Source organism: Neopsephotus bourkii, unplaced genomic scaffold (genome assembly GCF_033783945.1).
Source record: "Neopsephotus bourkii isolate Nb327-2 ecotype Australia unplaced genomic scaffold, CSIRO-AGI_Nbou_v1 NB_1600, whole genome shotgun sequence".
In the NCBI taxonomy this organism is placed as follows: domain Eukaryota; kingdom Metazoa; phylum Chordata; class Aves; order Psittaciformes; family Psittacidae; genus Neopsephotus; species Neopsephotus bourkii.
Genome location: NW_026902076.1, coordinates 7829742 through 7845706, shown reverse-complemented (window position 1 = coordinate 7845706; position 15965 = coordinate 7829742). Strand labels below are relative to the sequence as shown.

At 39.5% G+C, this 15965-nt stretch overlaps 1 protein-coding gene across 1 annotated transcript; it reads left to right on the top strand.

Moving 5' to 3' along the window:
• The first annotated feature begins 745 nt into the window (after positions 1-745).
• TDRD15 (tudor domain containing 15) lies at positions 746-8749 on the top strand. Its single transcript, XM_061372358.1, has 2 exons — positions 746-836; positions 2810-8749. Exon 2 carries the CDS (start codon positions 2815-2817, stop codon positions 8716-8718), a length of 5904 nt encoding a protein of 1967 aa, XP_061228342.1. The 5' UTR covers positions 746-836; positions 2810-2814; the 3' UTR covers positions 8719-8749.
• Positions 8750-15965: the final 7216 nt, after the last annotated feature.

Below are 15965 nucleotides of genomic sequence, written 5' to 3'. Positions count from 1 at the left end.
TCTTGCAGCTCGGGGTGAGAGGTAGTACCGCAGGGGCCTGGGTTTCGTTCGACTCCGCTTCTTGGTGGTGTAAAATGGTCGTGTTCTGGCGGTTGTGGCTCTCATCCGTCGCTTTCGGTCTTGCGGGTGCTAAGGAAGCTGCTGCTGAAGGGTGGCGGTCTTCGCTTTCTGGTCTCGCCTGGCGGCGGCGGCTCTCACCCGCCGATCCCGCGATGGGGAGATGAGCGCAGCTCCGCGCCTGGCTCCTCTCAGGGGACGGATGCCTTGGTCGTCAAACAGCCCCCGTCTGAGCAGCCGTTTTATGGAGTGACTTTAAACTGTCACTTGCGTCTTATATTTGTTTGTGTTTCAAAGCCCTTTTATTATGCAGTAAGTTTGTATCTAGCAGTACATGATTGAGTACAGATTTGGATGTCCGAAGTATTGCAAACAACAACAACAAAAAAAGTATGTGATTGCTATTGCTTAGCAGATATTTGGTAGATTACCTGTGTAGTGTGCTGCTGATTGGCGTGGTTTTTGAGCTGCTGTGAAGAAAGAATGGTCTTAACCATGGTTTTAACAAGGTGCATAGTGTTTTGTAGTTACGCTTTTTTTTTAAAGTCTTAGCATTCTAGTTAAACTGGGTGTGTGAAACTCTTCTAGGATGTATTTGTTGGGCAGAAGGAGGATTTAGAGAAGTAGTTCAAGGATGTTTAATGGTTGTGGGGTGTTTTTGTTGTTTTTTTTTTTTCCTTCTAATTTCGTTTTATCATCTTAGTTGCAGAGTTGTTAACAGGAGGGCTGAGGCTTCTGGAGGTGTGTTCTGAATGAATTAAGGCTGAACTGGTATATAGGTGAGTAAAAAGCAAAATAGGATTTTGTGAATTGTGGATATGTGACTGTCATGGTTTAAAAGAGGAAGAAAATAAACACTATCCCAGCTGAAACCAGAATGCTGTTATCAGCGAAGTGCTGTTGTGTGGCCTGTGACCAGGAGCAAGCAAATATTGATGTATGCGTTCTTTTCCTTTGTTCCATGTTTCTACAACCAGGGCTTTGTTTCGGGGGGGGGGGTGGGGGGGGGGAAGAAGCAAAGGTGCCCAAAGCGTAAGTGGTGCACCTTCGGAAGTTTTATCCTCTGTAATGATCAGGTGTTTTTTCCAAGCAGACAGAATCCTTTCTTGAAGGCTGTTTGCTTCTATCAGTGAACTGTCCCCCACCCTTCCAAATTTAGTTTTCTGTTTTATTACAGGAAAACTGAAAAATAAGGGTGCTTATTAAGCGGGCATTTGTCAGACTTCAGTTTGGTGCTGCTTTTACTGGGAGGTGTTTTGGGGTAGCTGGTGGTTTGGGGTTTTGTTTGAGAAGCCGTGTCTTCCTCCTGCCTTGAGATGTTCTCTTCTGGTAAGCTTTACGATAGGAGTGGTTTGAGTCTGCTTTTTGTTTGTTTAGTTTTGTTGGGTTTTTTTTGTATGTGTGTGTAAATAGAATGATGGGGATCAATAGTCTGAAGACAGATTATATGATCACTAGCATACTTCACGTATACTTGCAATAAAAACTATTTTGGCATTTCTGTTGAAGATTTTTTTTTGGCAGGCTGAGAGAGATCTTGTCGTAAGAACTTGTAGTTGAAGCTGGCTTTCAGCTTTATGTACAAATTCATGTATCAGGCATATGTTTTGTCCAGCCTATCCTTACGTGTTCATTCACTGTCTTGGCATTTGACAGGTGTCTGACTGTAATTACTTCATTAGAACAGTGGTTTATTTAATGGAATTGCTTGGTTAAGTTGTAGAAGGGCTGTGCATGCCTAAACAATATGAAATCACAGATCCCCTGACAAATTTGAATGGAACTGAAAGCTGATCTTCAAGAGCAGATTATAGATGAAGTTCAGAGAAGTAACTGAAGGGTTTAAAGGTACATCTCAACCTGAATGTTGAGATGGTACAAAACACACCTGGCACAATTGTTTCTTGATGCACAGTGCAGAACTGTTGGACATAAATAATGTATGTCCTTGCATTTATAAGAGCTTAAAATGTGCTGCAGCTATAACTGATAATGTGTAGGCAGCCAGATTATGTAAATAGTAAAGCACAGAGCTAGAAGATACTGTTAATTTGAAGAGGTGATTTACACAGGAAATGCAGGGTAAATAGGGGTTGGTCCTTTACATTTTATAAAGAGTAAAGCATACTGGAAGTACTTTTGCAGGTAAGGTCCTGCAAAACTCCTTGTAACAAGTCCAGTGCAATAAAATACTGAATTGGATCTTCTTTGGAGAGTTGTGCAGTTAAGTTTACTGAATGTAGATAATATTTGTGAGATAAGCAGAGATTACGTAAATGACATTAACTGTTTTCCACTCTTTTGTTTCTTCAAGCAGAAATACTTTTATTGGAGAAGAAATGCACTTATCTTCCTAGTCATCTGTCCTGTCCTGTTCCGCATTCTTGCATGTCCATTGCCCCTGTCTGTGACTGTCTGCCTTCCCCTGTTTTCTGATGTAATCCTTAGTTCTCTGTGTTATTCTGAGAGCATTTTTTTAATTATGAATTATTCTCAAGTGATAAAATTGGTCTGTAGCCACAAGAGCAAGCCCAGAGGTACTTCTTTTCAGATGTTACCTGAACGTGTTTACAAAGAAAATTCTCAAGTGTATCCCAGTTGCATAAAACATGACATTGTTAAATAGTGGACAGTTTAACAGGAAGTGTAATAATATACTATTAAAGCATTTTGAAAACAAATTTTGTGTAAGGAATTAGCTGACAAAAAATTTGGAAAATTATGAGGCTGATCTTGCTCCTTTTCTTTGCAGACAGGATGGAATCTCTGACTCCCTCACCAAACACAGTAGATATGGAACTGAAGATAACTTGCATAGAATGCCATCCTGAATGCTTGGTTATAGTGTTCCAAGGCCAATACAAGGCAGGATGTGAACTTGGCTATTACATACTACAAAACGAAATTCAGCGTGTATTCAAAGTAAAAGATAAGATCAGCGTTGGTGGATCTTGTTTGGTGGAAGACACAGAAGGAAAATGGCATAGGGGAAGAGTTCTGGAAAAGAGAGAGAATAACTCTAAGGTTTTTCTTATAGATACTGGGCAAGTTCTAGTAGTTAAGGAAACACATCTTGCTTCTGCTTGTGATGAATTGTTTGAACTGCCTCCAAAGGTGGTTTTGGGTGTTTTTGCAAGCATACTTCCTCTTGGAAAAAAATGGGGTCCAAAAGCCATTAACTATTTTTCATCTCTGGTGGGATTACAGATTACAGGTCATGTGAAAGCTGTTATGCCATACCAACTGTTTATTCTAGAAGTGCCAAAGATAATCAGTGATGTTCTTGAACTGCAGTTAGGAAAATTTATTGATGGGGATTCGTTTTGTCTTATTGTAGAAATGTTAAGAGCATTTCCCCAAGAAATGCTTTGTAATAGAGTGCCACAGTTGTTACAACAGAAGCTTCCAGTCAAGGGTTTGCTTACTGTCAGTAATTCTGAGAAATCAACAGATTTTTGGCCAGTTCCAGGTAATCTCTTTCCATGTCTACCGGTTGGCAGTCAAGAAAACGTAAGAATAACTGTTGCAATTAGCCCACATAGATTTTACTGTCAGATACAGAAATGGCAGAAAGAGCTGGAAGATTTGACAGGAGCTATGCATTTGTACTATGAAGCGATCAGTACAGAAAATATGAAACCTTTTGATAGTTTAGGGCTATTCTGTGCTGCCAAAAGTCAAAATGGGAAATGGCATAGAGGAGTGATAAAACAGTTTCTTTCTGACCATGTGGAAGTCTGGTTTATGGATTTTGGCACTATTGAAGCTGTGCCATCTAGTTGTGTTCAGAAACTTAAAGTAGAGTTCATGGCATTACCAATGATCTCATTTCCATGTGCACTGTCTTGTTTTGATAGTCAGGATGAAACAGTGATAAAAACCCAGCTGAAGGAACTTACACAGGCCTTGATAGCACAAACTTCTGTGCGTGTTCGTGTCGATTTATTCAGTGACATTAAATACTTGTATTATATTACGCTGCAAAAGGAAACCCTTGGAATTCATGCTGAGCATTCAAAAAACCTGAATGAGGCAGTTGCTTCATGTGTCTCACTTCCAGAAACAAAAATCACAGGTATTGCTGTAAACTACAAACCGTATTATGAGAGGTACAGTTCATTAAAGAATTGTACTGAAAATAAATGTACAAAAAACTGCTTACCCAAAAGGAATATTTCTTTGTCAAGCCACTGCAAAAGGGTAGAAATGAGAATTAATTCCTTCCACACTGCTTTTGTAGTATATGTCATAAATCCATCTAACTTTTGGATTCAAACCTGTGGGTATCAGTATGAATTTCAAACTTTGATGAAAAATATTGCAGCCACATATAACCAATGTGGAGCTGATGAAATGGTCCTTAAAAACCCAGAGCCTGGAGTGCTGTGCTGTGCCCGGTATAGCAAAGACATGCATTATTATCGGGGTGTTGTCATTGAAGTGCTTCATGTAAACATTGCTGTTTATTTTTTGGATTTTGGAAATACAGATACAGTACCCTGTTATGATGTGAAAACATTGCTTCCCGAGTTTTCCAGTTTACCAGCTTTAGCTGTGTGTTGTGCACTTGCTTGCACGTTTCCTGTGGATGAGGTGTGGATTCAAAAGGAAATTGATTTCTTCAAAGATACTGTGTTTAATACACCATTGCTGCTTCATGTAGTTGGAAAGGAAAATGACAAGTATATTGTTAATGTGCATTATAGCAATGGATTGAAGCAAGGAAATGTTGCCACATGTATGGCTCAAGCTGGATATGCTGAATACTGGGAAAGGGCACCAGCTCCTGCTCAAAATTCAGCAAAAAAAAGTCAAGCACTGAATTCTTACAAAATTAAGAAACAAAAAGTAAATGTGCAGAGCACATGTAATACTCGTAAAAATAAGGCATCTCGAAATGGAGAGATACTGCATAAGGAAAAATCATTAAGTGTGCCTTCAGTGCCAAGAGAATCTGCTGTGCTGTCCTGTTTTGGAAAAGCTGCTGTTGCTGAAAGGTGTAAATCAGTACATGAGGAGAAATTATTTTATAAAGAGTTTGTGTTTAAACCAGGAGCTGTTTTTGAAGTGGTGTGTTCTTGCATTGTTTCTCCCATAGATTTTTCATGCCAGTTGCAAAGCAAACTGCCAGAGCTAAATAACTTAATGGAACAAATCCAGACTTATTATGCAGAGCATACCAGTCCTTACAAAACTGGACAGCTTGCCTGTATTGTTAAATGTCCCAAAGATGGGAAGTGGTACAGAGCAGCTGTTGTGCAGCAAGTATCCAGAAATGAAGTTGATGTGATATTTGTAGACTATGGTTATCGAGAAAGAGTCTTACTTAAAGATCTTCAGGCTATTCTTCCTGATTTCCTTACTCTGGAAAGTCAAGCATTTCGATGTGCACTTAAAAATGTGATTTTACAGACTGACTCGCTTAATTGGTCTGAAGAAATGTGTAGATGTTTTGAAGACTTCATTTCTGCTTCTAGAGGACCTCTGACTTGTATAATTTGTGCTCTTGCTCTTGTAAGCCCCAACTGTTTATGCAATATAGTTGACTTACAGACTCCATTTATTAGTGCAGACGAATTCTTCAGAGAACTGAGTGGTGGCCTCAATCAGTCTGAATATACTGCTCTGAGAAACCTTGCATCTTTGGGTTCTCTGTACAGTTTTTGCTACTCATCTTTTAATTTAAAAGTTGGAGATGAGGAGGAAGTTTATATAACTCACATACATAGTCCCACAAAATTCTATTGCCAGCTTAATAGAAATACTAAAACTCTAGAGACATTGATGAAGAAGGTGAGTGCCATAAGTAAAATTGCAAATAATGCAAAATATGATACCAGCAGTACGCAATTATGTATAGCCAGATATTTCGAAGATGGTCTCTTTTATAGAGCTTTGGCTTTTCCTGTGGAATCGACATCCCACTTATGTGCTGACTTTGTGGATTTTGGAAATCAGAGTGTGGTAGAGAGAGACCAATTGATGCCTATTCCAGGCTTTGCCGCTGACCTAATAGTCACACCCATGCAAGCTATTAAATGTTGTCTGTCAGATCTCAGGGAGACAAAAATTCCAGCAAGAGTTACTAGATGGTTTGAGGAAACATTTCTTGATAAACTGCTGAAGGCTGTAATTGTATCCAGAGAATCAGATGGACAGATTCTTGTGGAGTTGTATGATGGACAGCTCAAAGTAAGTCAGAGAATTAAAGAAAAAGTATTGGAAGAGTTGGCACTGAAAAATTACACAGAACAATGTATTGAAAGTAACAGAGGAGTGGTATGTCACATGGAAGATGACAAAGAAAGTAACAAAGTAACTGCTAAAAATCCTGAAGGGGTTACACTGAAAACTGAAGTGAAATGCCAGGAATGTAGCGAGTACTCTCCGACAGATACTGGACAGAATTTTGGTAATGAAGAGAATGCTGCATGTATCACACAAAAGTTGGGTAGTGGGTCCTCAAAACCTCCAACTTCACAGGACAGGGAAGAACCAGTTTATAGAAATACTGTCAGTGCTGTTCCGGAGCAGCGAGAGGAACCTCTGGTTGGAGAGCCTGCTTTAAATTCAAAGGAAGCAACTGTAAATGCTGTCTCCAGATCTCATAATGAGAGACCAAATTATACAGGTCAGCAGAAAAGGAGTAATGAAAATGTACCTAAATTAATCAGTCTTCCTCAACGTGATATTCAGGTAAATTCTAAAGTAGTGGGTTATGTTTCTCATGTGAATCACCCATCAAGTTTCTATGTTCAGTTTGCAGAGGATGAAAACTTAATAATGCAACTAGCAAAAGAGTTAAATGAAACTATGGAGAACATAGGTCATGAAAGTGGCTTAGATGAGCCCATGTTAGGGGACCTCGTTCTAGCAGAGCATGACACTGATTGTTTTTACTATAGAACAGTTATTAAAGCTCTGAAATGGAGAAAATCTGTTGAGATAGAGTTCATTGACTATGGTAATGCAGCAATTGTAAGTCCTTCAAAAATCTGCAGGATTCAGAGAAAGTTCTTAACTTTGCCAAGGCTCAGTGTTCACTGTTACCTTAGCAGAGTAAAAAGTGTTCCTAGGGAAAGCTGGACTAATAAAAGTACTTCTTGTTTAGTAAGCAAAGCAAATAACAAGCCAGTCACTTGCAAGTTCTTACAGCAACAGGGAGAGCAATTGGAAATAGATGTAATTTGTGATGGGAAATCTGTGTCTAATGACCTTCTGCAGAAAAAATGCAGGCCAAGGTGGCAAAAACCACCAATACATAACCAGGAAAATAGGCCAAACCAGATTCTGGTTACAAGCAGTAATCCTCAAGATATGAGGTCTAGGAATGGTTTCGTTGATCAAAGCAAAACTAAGGCTGTTAGGATGAAAAACACTTTCAAAACACCCTTAAATGTCCTTCCTCAGTATCTAAATTCTGGACAGGTAGAAGGAGCAGAAGTAGTTAACATTCTAGAGAGTGGAGAATTTCATGTACAGTTACTTAGAAATGTGGAAGTATTGCATGGATTAAATCTAGTGCTTGTCAAAGAAGCCCAGAGAAGTGATTTGCTTAGAGTGTATGACATTGAAGAAGGATTGGAATGCCTGACAAAATCCGAAATTAACTTGGAGTGGTATCGGTCAAGAGTGATAAAGAAATTTGTCCAAGAGAATTTAATGCTAGTTTTTTTCATGGATTATGGAAGGTATGAGATGGTGTCCTTATATAGTGCAAAGATGCTCAGTGATGAGATTAGAAGTATTCCTAAACAAGCTGTGTTTTGTAAATGGGTTTGGTTTAAGAAAATTAAGAAAAACCAGTTTGTCCATGTGGTAAATGCACTCCTGGATCATGGAATTAGGATCTTGTTTTTGAGATACTTGGAATGCTCTCATATCTGCGAAGTAGATATTTTAATAGGGGAAATTCTGCTTCAGGAATATTTGGACACGCTATTAAGTCATTGCCAGACTATTGTTGGACCAGAAAAATCCAGTAATACAGATTGTAAGGAGCGTGATACATCATTCAAAAAAAATGCAATCACATGGTTGCTGCAGAGTGGCAGAAGCTATCCTGGGTTTGTAACTGCAGTTACTGATCCTTCAGACTTCTGTGTCCAGTTTGAAAGCTTATTTGGTTGCATGCAAAACTTGTCTTTGCTGCTCTCTGACCTTCCTGACAACTTGCCAGCTTTGCCACAAGAGCTTGTGGCTCCTGGTGCTAGCTACTTGATCAAGTTTGGATTGGAAGCACAGTGGAACAGGGCAGAAATTAATGAAGTAACAAGTCAGTCTGTTGTTCTTAGATTTATTGATTATGGCTTTCTGAAGAGCATCCCTTACTCTGACATCCATAAACTTAAAGTCATAACAAAAAGTCTGTCTTACTTACCACACTTGGCACACTCTTGCTCTTTACATGATGTAGTTCCTGCCAAGGGGCAATACTGGAGTGATGAAGCTAAGCTTCTGTTTGAGGAGCTTCTTAGTAATCGTGGTCTGGTATTTCATTTTAAACACTATGGCCCTGAAATGAAGTTAGAGGTGGACGTTCTGCACAAGGAGAACAATCTAGCTCATGCCTTAATTGCTGCTGGCCATGCAGCCTCCTTTAGAAGTAGGTGCTGTCTTATTCCAGTTGACAGAATTAAATCAGAAAAAACAGATTTGTAGGCTAAGCATCCAAATCCTAGTTACTGTGCTTCCCTTTTGTGAACCAGATCATAATTATAACAAAACTTAATATTATAATTACAATTATAACAGAACTTCTATTTTGCTGACAGAAATAAAGCAAGAGTGAAACAAACAAACAAACAAAAAAGTTAATCCAAACCATAGGTTTATCTGGACAGGAAGTTTTCTCTGTTGTTTTGTCTGTTTGTATTTTGAAGGGAAATATTTAGAGCCTATTTTGTTGGGTTTTTTTAAATTCTTTGTAGTAGGTGGAAATTTCAGAACTGAAAAGTGATGGTATGCTGCATATGTCTCAGTAAGCGTTTTTCAGTAACCGTTCTGAAATCACAAGAATTTGTTAGGTGTTTCTCTGATTATATTTTTATTATTATTATTATTAATTTTACATTTCCCCCCTGCTTCCTTCCTCAGGTGTTGGGACAATGATAAGCATGAAGAGGCCTGAAGTGTAAGGGGTTTCTTTATATGCCCTGTAGTTGTTTGAATTTAAATGAAAAAAATAATACAGCCCTAATGATAGACAGTATATCTAATGCATCTCTATTTGAAAATAAGATCTAAGAACACCTAGCCCTGCATATCATGATGTATTTAATTCCTGTGAAAACCTGAAAGCTTTATCTGGAAAACAGATTCCCTTTTATTTTTAAAGGAGATAGACATGTCCAGGAAATCTGAATAAGTAAGAAATAAGGCAGTGACAGCACAAAGTTAACTAACTTTACAAAGTTAGTTCTGTATACAAGTGAAAGATATCCATTAATAAATCAGAAAATGCGGAACATAGTATTAGCTAAAGTATCAGAAGTCACGTTAATGTATTGATTAAATTGAGGGGGTTTTTGTAACCATTTGTGATTATTGTTGGTTTTCTTTATATTGCAGTATTTTAATTTATTGTTGCAGAATTTAAATTTTTTCTTAGTTAAAATTACAAGCTTACCTGGCATGTTAGGTACTTCACTGGGCTACCTTCATTGTAGTGTCAGGTGATACTTTCATGTAGAGGCATTGACACCTAAGAGTTCATTAGCTCTGATTGTACCTTCTGACTATCATTCAGTTGTAACAGCAGGTGCTTGTGTGTCTTTTATTTTTAAAGATCATCTGGGTACCCTAAATGCAAGTTGTGTATTAATATTGCATGAACAGGATTGGCAAATTTTAAGTTAGTTTTTTTTTGTTTGGTTTGGGTTTTTTTCACTAATGTAAAGTATATTGTGCTTTAACTTCTGTATAGTTGTATAAACTGACTAATGTTACAAAACGGAGCCTTTAAATGACGATTAAGAAAAAAATAGCTTTGTGTGTACTATTTTTATGTTCTGCAAGTTGCAAATGTTAGATTTATTTGCAAGAATGTGTGTGTTGTGCTCAGCTCATAGAATCTATCTTGCAATAATAAAGTATTTTCTTTGTCGAAGGTCTGATACCCAAAGTGCTTAAGGTAAAAACTAGATAACTAAAAGTATTTTCAGGATTGTGCTGCACCTATAAATATACAGAATGTCTTTTGTTGCCACTGTTGACATGGAGTTTCAGAAGTGAATTGCAAGGTAATGTTATGGTTTTTCGATTATATTGCTGGGATGTCTGGCTATGGATTTTTTTCCCGGTCGCCTTTCTCTGGTGTGTACTTCCCCTGCCCCAACCTCAGATGTAACATAATTTTTCTTAGGCTATGTTTGTAACCTAGTTGAAAAAAAAGTACTTTCTTTAGGATTTGGAATTTTAGGTGTGATATCCTATTTGTTACTGTGCAAGTGTAATTCTGAGTAAAAACACTACTATGATCTGGTAAAACTTCAACAGAAACTACTGCTTATCATTTGGTTGCATTTACTAAATGTATTTATGTATTTGTTTATATTGTGTCATTGATTATTTTTACTTTTTTAATCCATGATAGTGGTAGAGAACTGGTTGCATTTGTTTGTAATTAAAAATGTCCTTGTGTATATGGATGTATTCAGTATTCTGCGTTTTTTGTCATGAATAATAAAATGCTTATTATCCATGTGTAACTTGCCATGCCTAAGTTACTCTGAATATTTTGAAGCTTTCTGTGACCTTTGTGGTTGGCGAACGCCTTGCAAAAAATCTCAGGCTACATGAGTATGTTCTTTGTGGGGTAGTGCCAAACAACAATCCTTGCCCTCTGTGTAGTAGCGTGGTGTGGATTATATCTGTCCTGTGCTGCATCAAGGTTAGCTTTTGAATGCTGTATGAGTGGCATCAGCTTTCTGCCTATACAGCTTTCTAGATGAGGTGCATACCATAGTTAGTCATTGCCTGCTTTGTGCTGGTCAGATGTACTGCCTGCTAAGGCAGCCAGGCCTTACGTGCTAGATAGGCGTACTGTTATAATACCATTACTTAAAACATTTTTAGATTTATATGTAGTTAGTTTGAGAAACATTTACCATTATTTACTTTTAAAGATGGGCATTGCTGAAGGTTTAAACTAGATTGAAAATATTACTTAAAATTATTACTTAAATGTTTTTCTAATATTCTGGCACTTTACAATGTTTCATAAAGCTCACCTGATACTGGTGGGGTGGTATGATTGGGACACATAGGACAGGGGATGTGCGTATGTAATTTTTGTTTTCCTGAGGAAGCTTTGTGGTACTGTAACTGTACAATAAGATGTCTGAGTTTTAGTAGCTTACCACATGCAGTGTTACTCACTAGAGGAAGAGCATCTCTTCCTGATTTCACTGATCCTTTTTGGCTGATTCAGGTGTAACCTTATACTATCTCCAGAAAGAAATGTGTTCAGACCTTGGCCAGCAGAAATAGTGGGCCTGAGAGGAGGAGATTTGGGATCATTAAGGATTCCTATAGAAAGAGAGGGAGAGAAGGAAAAGGCTTCACTGGAGATATGGGATGAGTGGCTCAGTAATTCTGAAATGGCTGACTAGTTATTGAATGTTCGTATATGCCAGGAATCATAGAAGTTTGGGCTTTCAGACAGAAGTTTAGGTGTCAGTTCTAACCTAGTGTGTAAAGACATTTAAAGTTTGTAGTAAAAAGATAGGACATTAAATCTGAGCGTTGAGCATGAAAAAGAGCTCATAGAAACTGACAAATAATAATCTATTCCATAAAAGCAAACTTAAGAATGCAAAAGATCCTCTGATTTTAATTACCCTTAATGTCTGCAGAAGATTGTATAAGTGTGCTTGGGTGTGTTTTGTTAGCTGCAGACCGAAGTCTGGACTACTTTACTTCTACAGTGGGAATGGTGCTTGAACAAGGTATAAGCACCTCATTCTTCCCCCCTCCCCTCAACTTGCCCTTTTGCTGCCTGTGTGCCGTCACGTCTTTTCTCACACTCTTCCCATGTAAACAACTCATCCCAAATTACTCTTTGGTCTTTGGTCCTGCATCCCTGCCTAGATTTTGGTAGTTCTGACAGTAGTATACCAAGTTGGGAGGGCCCGCTGATACACCTTGAGATCCCAGGCTGCAATCCAGGGGGAGAAGTTGGACGAATGGGTCAGGAGAAATGTATTGAAATCTAGTGAGGACAAATAGCCATAAATTGAAATGAGAGCTTTAGACTGGAAAGCAAAACTTCTTTAGAAAGAGGACAGTCAAGCCTTGCAGGAGGTTGCCCAGAGAGATTGTGTAGCCTTCATCTTTGGCGGTTTTCAACACACAACTGAATGAAGTTTTGACATACCTTGTCTGAGTTCATAGCTAACCCTCGTCTGAGCAAGAGGTTGACTAAAGTGAACTTGAGATCCCTTGCACTTGAATTATCCTGTTACTGCTGCAGCTACTCTTCATATCTTAGTATCTTTCAAACCCTTTCTTTAGGAATGAACCATACAAAAGTCCCTGACTTATTTTAGCACATGGCTGTCCAGTCTCATTCAAGCCGTCTCCATACCTGTTTAAGTGTAAATGGCAAAGGAATGAGGACTACATAGGTATTCTGCTTGGCTTTTTCCAGCCATGGTTAGAAACTTCCATTGGGGAGAGCCTTTGCAAAACCACCTTGTGTTTATAGAAAGAGACTGTTAGGACTGAGGTGCCCCAGTAGGTTGAGGTACACAGAAAGCCTGTCAGCCTCCCAGGTGGTTCATGTCCCTTTAGATAACTGAAAGGTGGCTTTGCGAATAGAAGCTTAACTTTCTCCTTTTGCCGCACCTCTTCTGTCTTCTGATCTTCCCTTCTCCCAGATGTTTAAAATGTCTCTGTAATTCCTTTGCTGAAGACTCGCCAGTATACTTGTCTCTTTCACCAGCTGTCTGTGACGGTGTACAGGAGTACTCATATGTTGGCTAATTGATTAAATCTGAAAGGATAAAATGTTTTGAGAATATACATGCCCACCTCCTCATTGTCCCAGTTTTGCAGTCTTTCTGTAAGAAATGCTTCAATTAGAGGCATGCAAATATCTGTTACGTAGGTAATTTGTAAATATTTAAGACACCTGTTTGTATGACTTGTAGAAATGCTTACCAGTAAATTTGGTGTGGGTCAGTGATCTTGTTTTTTGCTCTCCAGCATGATCATAGAATCATAGAATAGTTAGGGTTGGAAAGGACCTTAAGATCATCAAGTTCCAACCCCCCTGCCATGGGCAGGGACACCTCCTCTAAACCATATCGCCCAAGCCCTCGTCCAGCCTGGCCTTGAACACCGCCAGGGATGGAGCATTCACAACATCCCTGGGCAATCTATTCCAGTGCCTCACCACCCTAACAGGAAAGAATTTCCTCCTTACATCTAATCTAAACTTCCCCTGTTTAAGTTTGAACTCATTACTCCTTGTCCTATCACTGCAGTCCCTAATGAAGAGTCCCTCCCCAGCATCCCTATAGGCCCCCTTCAGATACTGGAAGGCTGCTATGAGGTTTCCACGCAGCCTTCTCTTCTCCAGGCTGAAGAGTCCCAACTTTCTCAGCCAATCTTCATATGGGAGGTGCTCCAGTCCCCTGACCATCCTCGTGGCCCTTCTCTGGACTTGTTCCAACAGTTCCATGTCCTTTTAATGTTGAGGACACCAGAACTGCACACAATACTCCAAGTGAGGTCTCATGAGAGCAGAATAAAGGGGCAGGATCACCTCCTTCGACCTGCTGGTCATGTTCCTTTTGATGCAGCCCAGGATACGGTGGGCTTTCTGGGCTGCAAGTGTACACTGCTGGCTCATGTTCATTTTCTCATCGACCAGCACCCTCAAGTCCTTCTCCACAGGGCTGCTCTGAATCTCTTCTCTGCCCAGCCTGTAACTGTGCCTGGGATTGCTCCGATCCAGGTGTAGGACCTTGCACTTAGCATGGTTAAACTTCATGAGGTTGGCATCAGCCCACCTCACAACCGTGTCAAGGTCACTCTGGATGGCATTCCTTCCCTCCAGTGTATCAACCAAACCACACAGCTTGGTGTCCTTGGCAAACTTGCTGAGGGCGCACTCAATCCCACTGTCCATGTCAGCGACAAAGACGTTAAACAAGACCGGTCCCAACACCAATCCCTGAGGGGCACCACTCCCTACTGGTCTCCAGCTGGACATTGAGCCATTGACCACAACTCTTTGTGTGCAGCCATTCAGCCAGTTCTTTATCCACCAAGTGATCTGTTCATCAAATTGATGTCTCTCCAATTTAGAGACAAGGATATCGTGTGGGACAGTGTCGAACGCTTTACACAAGTCCAGGTAGGTGACATCAGCTGCTCTACTGCTGTCCCATCAGTTCTGTAGCCCCATCATAAAAGGCCACCAAATTGGTCAGGCAGGATTTCCCCTTAGTGAAGCCATGCTGGCTGTCACCAAGCACCTTGTTGATTTTCATGTGCCTTAGCATGCCTTCCAGGAGAATCTGCTCCAAGATTTTGCCAGGCACAGAGGTGAGACTGACTGGTCTGTAATTCCCCAGGTCATCCATTTTCCCCTTCTTGAAAATGGGGGTTATATTTCCCTTTTTCCAGTCGCCAGGAACTTCACCTGACTGCCATAATTTTTCAGATATGATGGCCAGTGGCTTGACTGCATGCCATAGGTCCATAGGTATTAAAGGCCTTTGTCAGCTATCTTTTATAATTTATATGTTGGTATAAAATATGAGCTTCAATGGAGACATTGCAGTGTATGTGCTATAGAAATATGTAGAGGTATGTGGGGAGGAAAGATTGTACTCAGAAAGTCAAGGAGTTGTTTGTAAGTGGGAGACAATGCAATCTGCCGGGGCAAAAGCATCAGCATACACTTTGAATACTCCTGGGGGAGCAGGGATTTCCCAAAAAATGACAGCTATGCTATTGTAGAAAGCTTTACCAGCTGACTTGAGACTAGGAAAGCTGCTTCAGTTAGAGCTGGGAATACTTTATAGCCCTTAGCATGTGTGGGGCTGGAGGAAACACTTGATGTGAAAGCTGTTGAATTAGCTTAACTCCTCTTTGGATTTGCTTATGTGTTTGTATGGTGGTAGTGCCTCTGGAAGCCACCTTGCTCTGAGCTCTTAGCGGTTTACTGCTTCTTTCCATTGAATCCAGTGAGCTGCAGTGACACCCAGTGACTCCCTGCACGCTGGCACGGCTCCAGCAGGCGTCTCTGGGATGTTTACCCTTCTTAAGTTTCCTTTAAGTCATGATCTCTCTGCTTTTTTTCTGAGGAAGGGCAAAACATTAGAATAAACAGAGTAGGATAAAAAGGTTGGGATGCTGTTTTAGGGAAGGTCTGATGTAAGAAAATGTTTGGTGGCAAGTTCCTGATTTCTGTAGCTACATAGTCTATTTTCAGGCTGTTATTCAAGAGCACTTAAAAATGCACATTGCTGTTAGTGCCCAGTAAATTTCTATTCATTAATGAAATTTCATAGATGTATTTGAAAATACCTTTTTTAGTTCTTTCAGAAATCGATTTTCACGTAATAATAAACATTGTGAAAACAAATAATGAAAATATGTATTCAGCTCTGAACTGACTTTAAGGACAGCTAACTTGATTCCTGCAAATTTAATAAGAATGTTTCTAGGATGGCCACATCCAGATCTGAATAGTGAAGGAATTAAACTTATGATTGTGGTGTAATTTTAGTGAGTAGCAAGCATCAGGAATCTTACTAGGTGATACTGAAATATAACTGGACCTGGTTCTGTAAAATTATCTTGCTGAAAATAATAATTGTTTAAAAAAAAAAAAAGAAGTGGGGTTTAAATGGATTTAGGTTTTTTGGGGTTTGTTTTTGTTTTTTTTACTTAAT

Excerpts from the sequence above, each read along its gene's own strand:
- TDRD15 (XM_061372358.1), top strand. The coding sequence starts at position 2,815 with ATGGAATCTCTGACTCCCTCACCAAACACAGTAGATATGGAACTGAAG.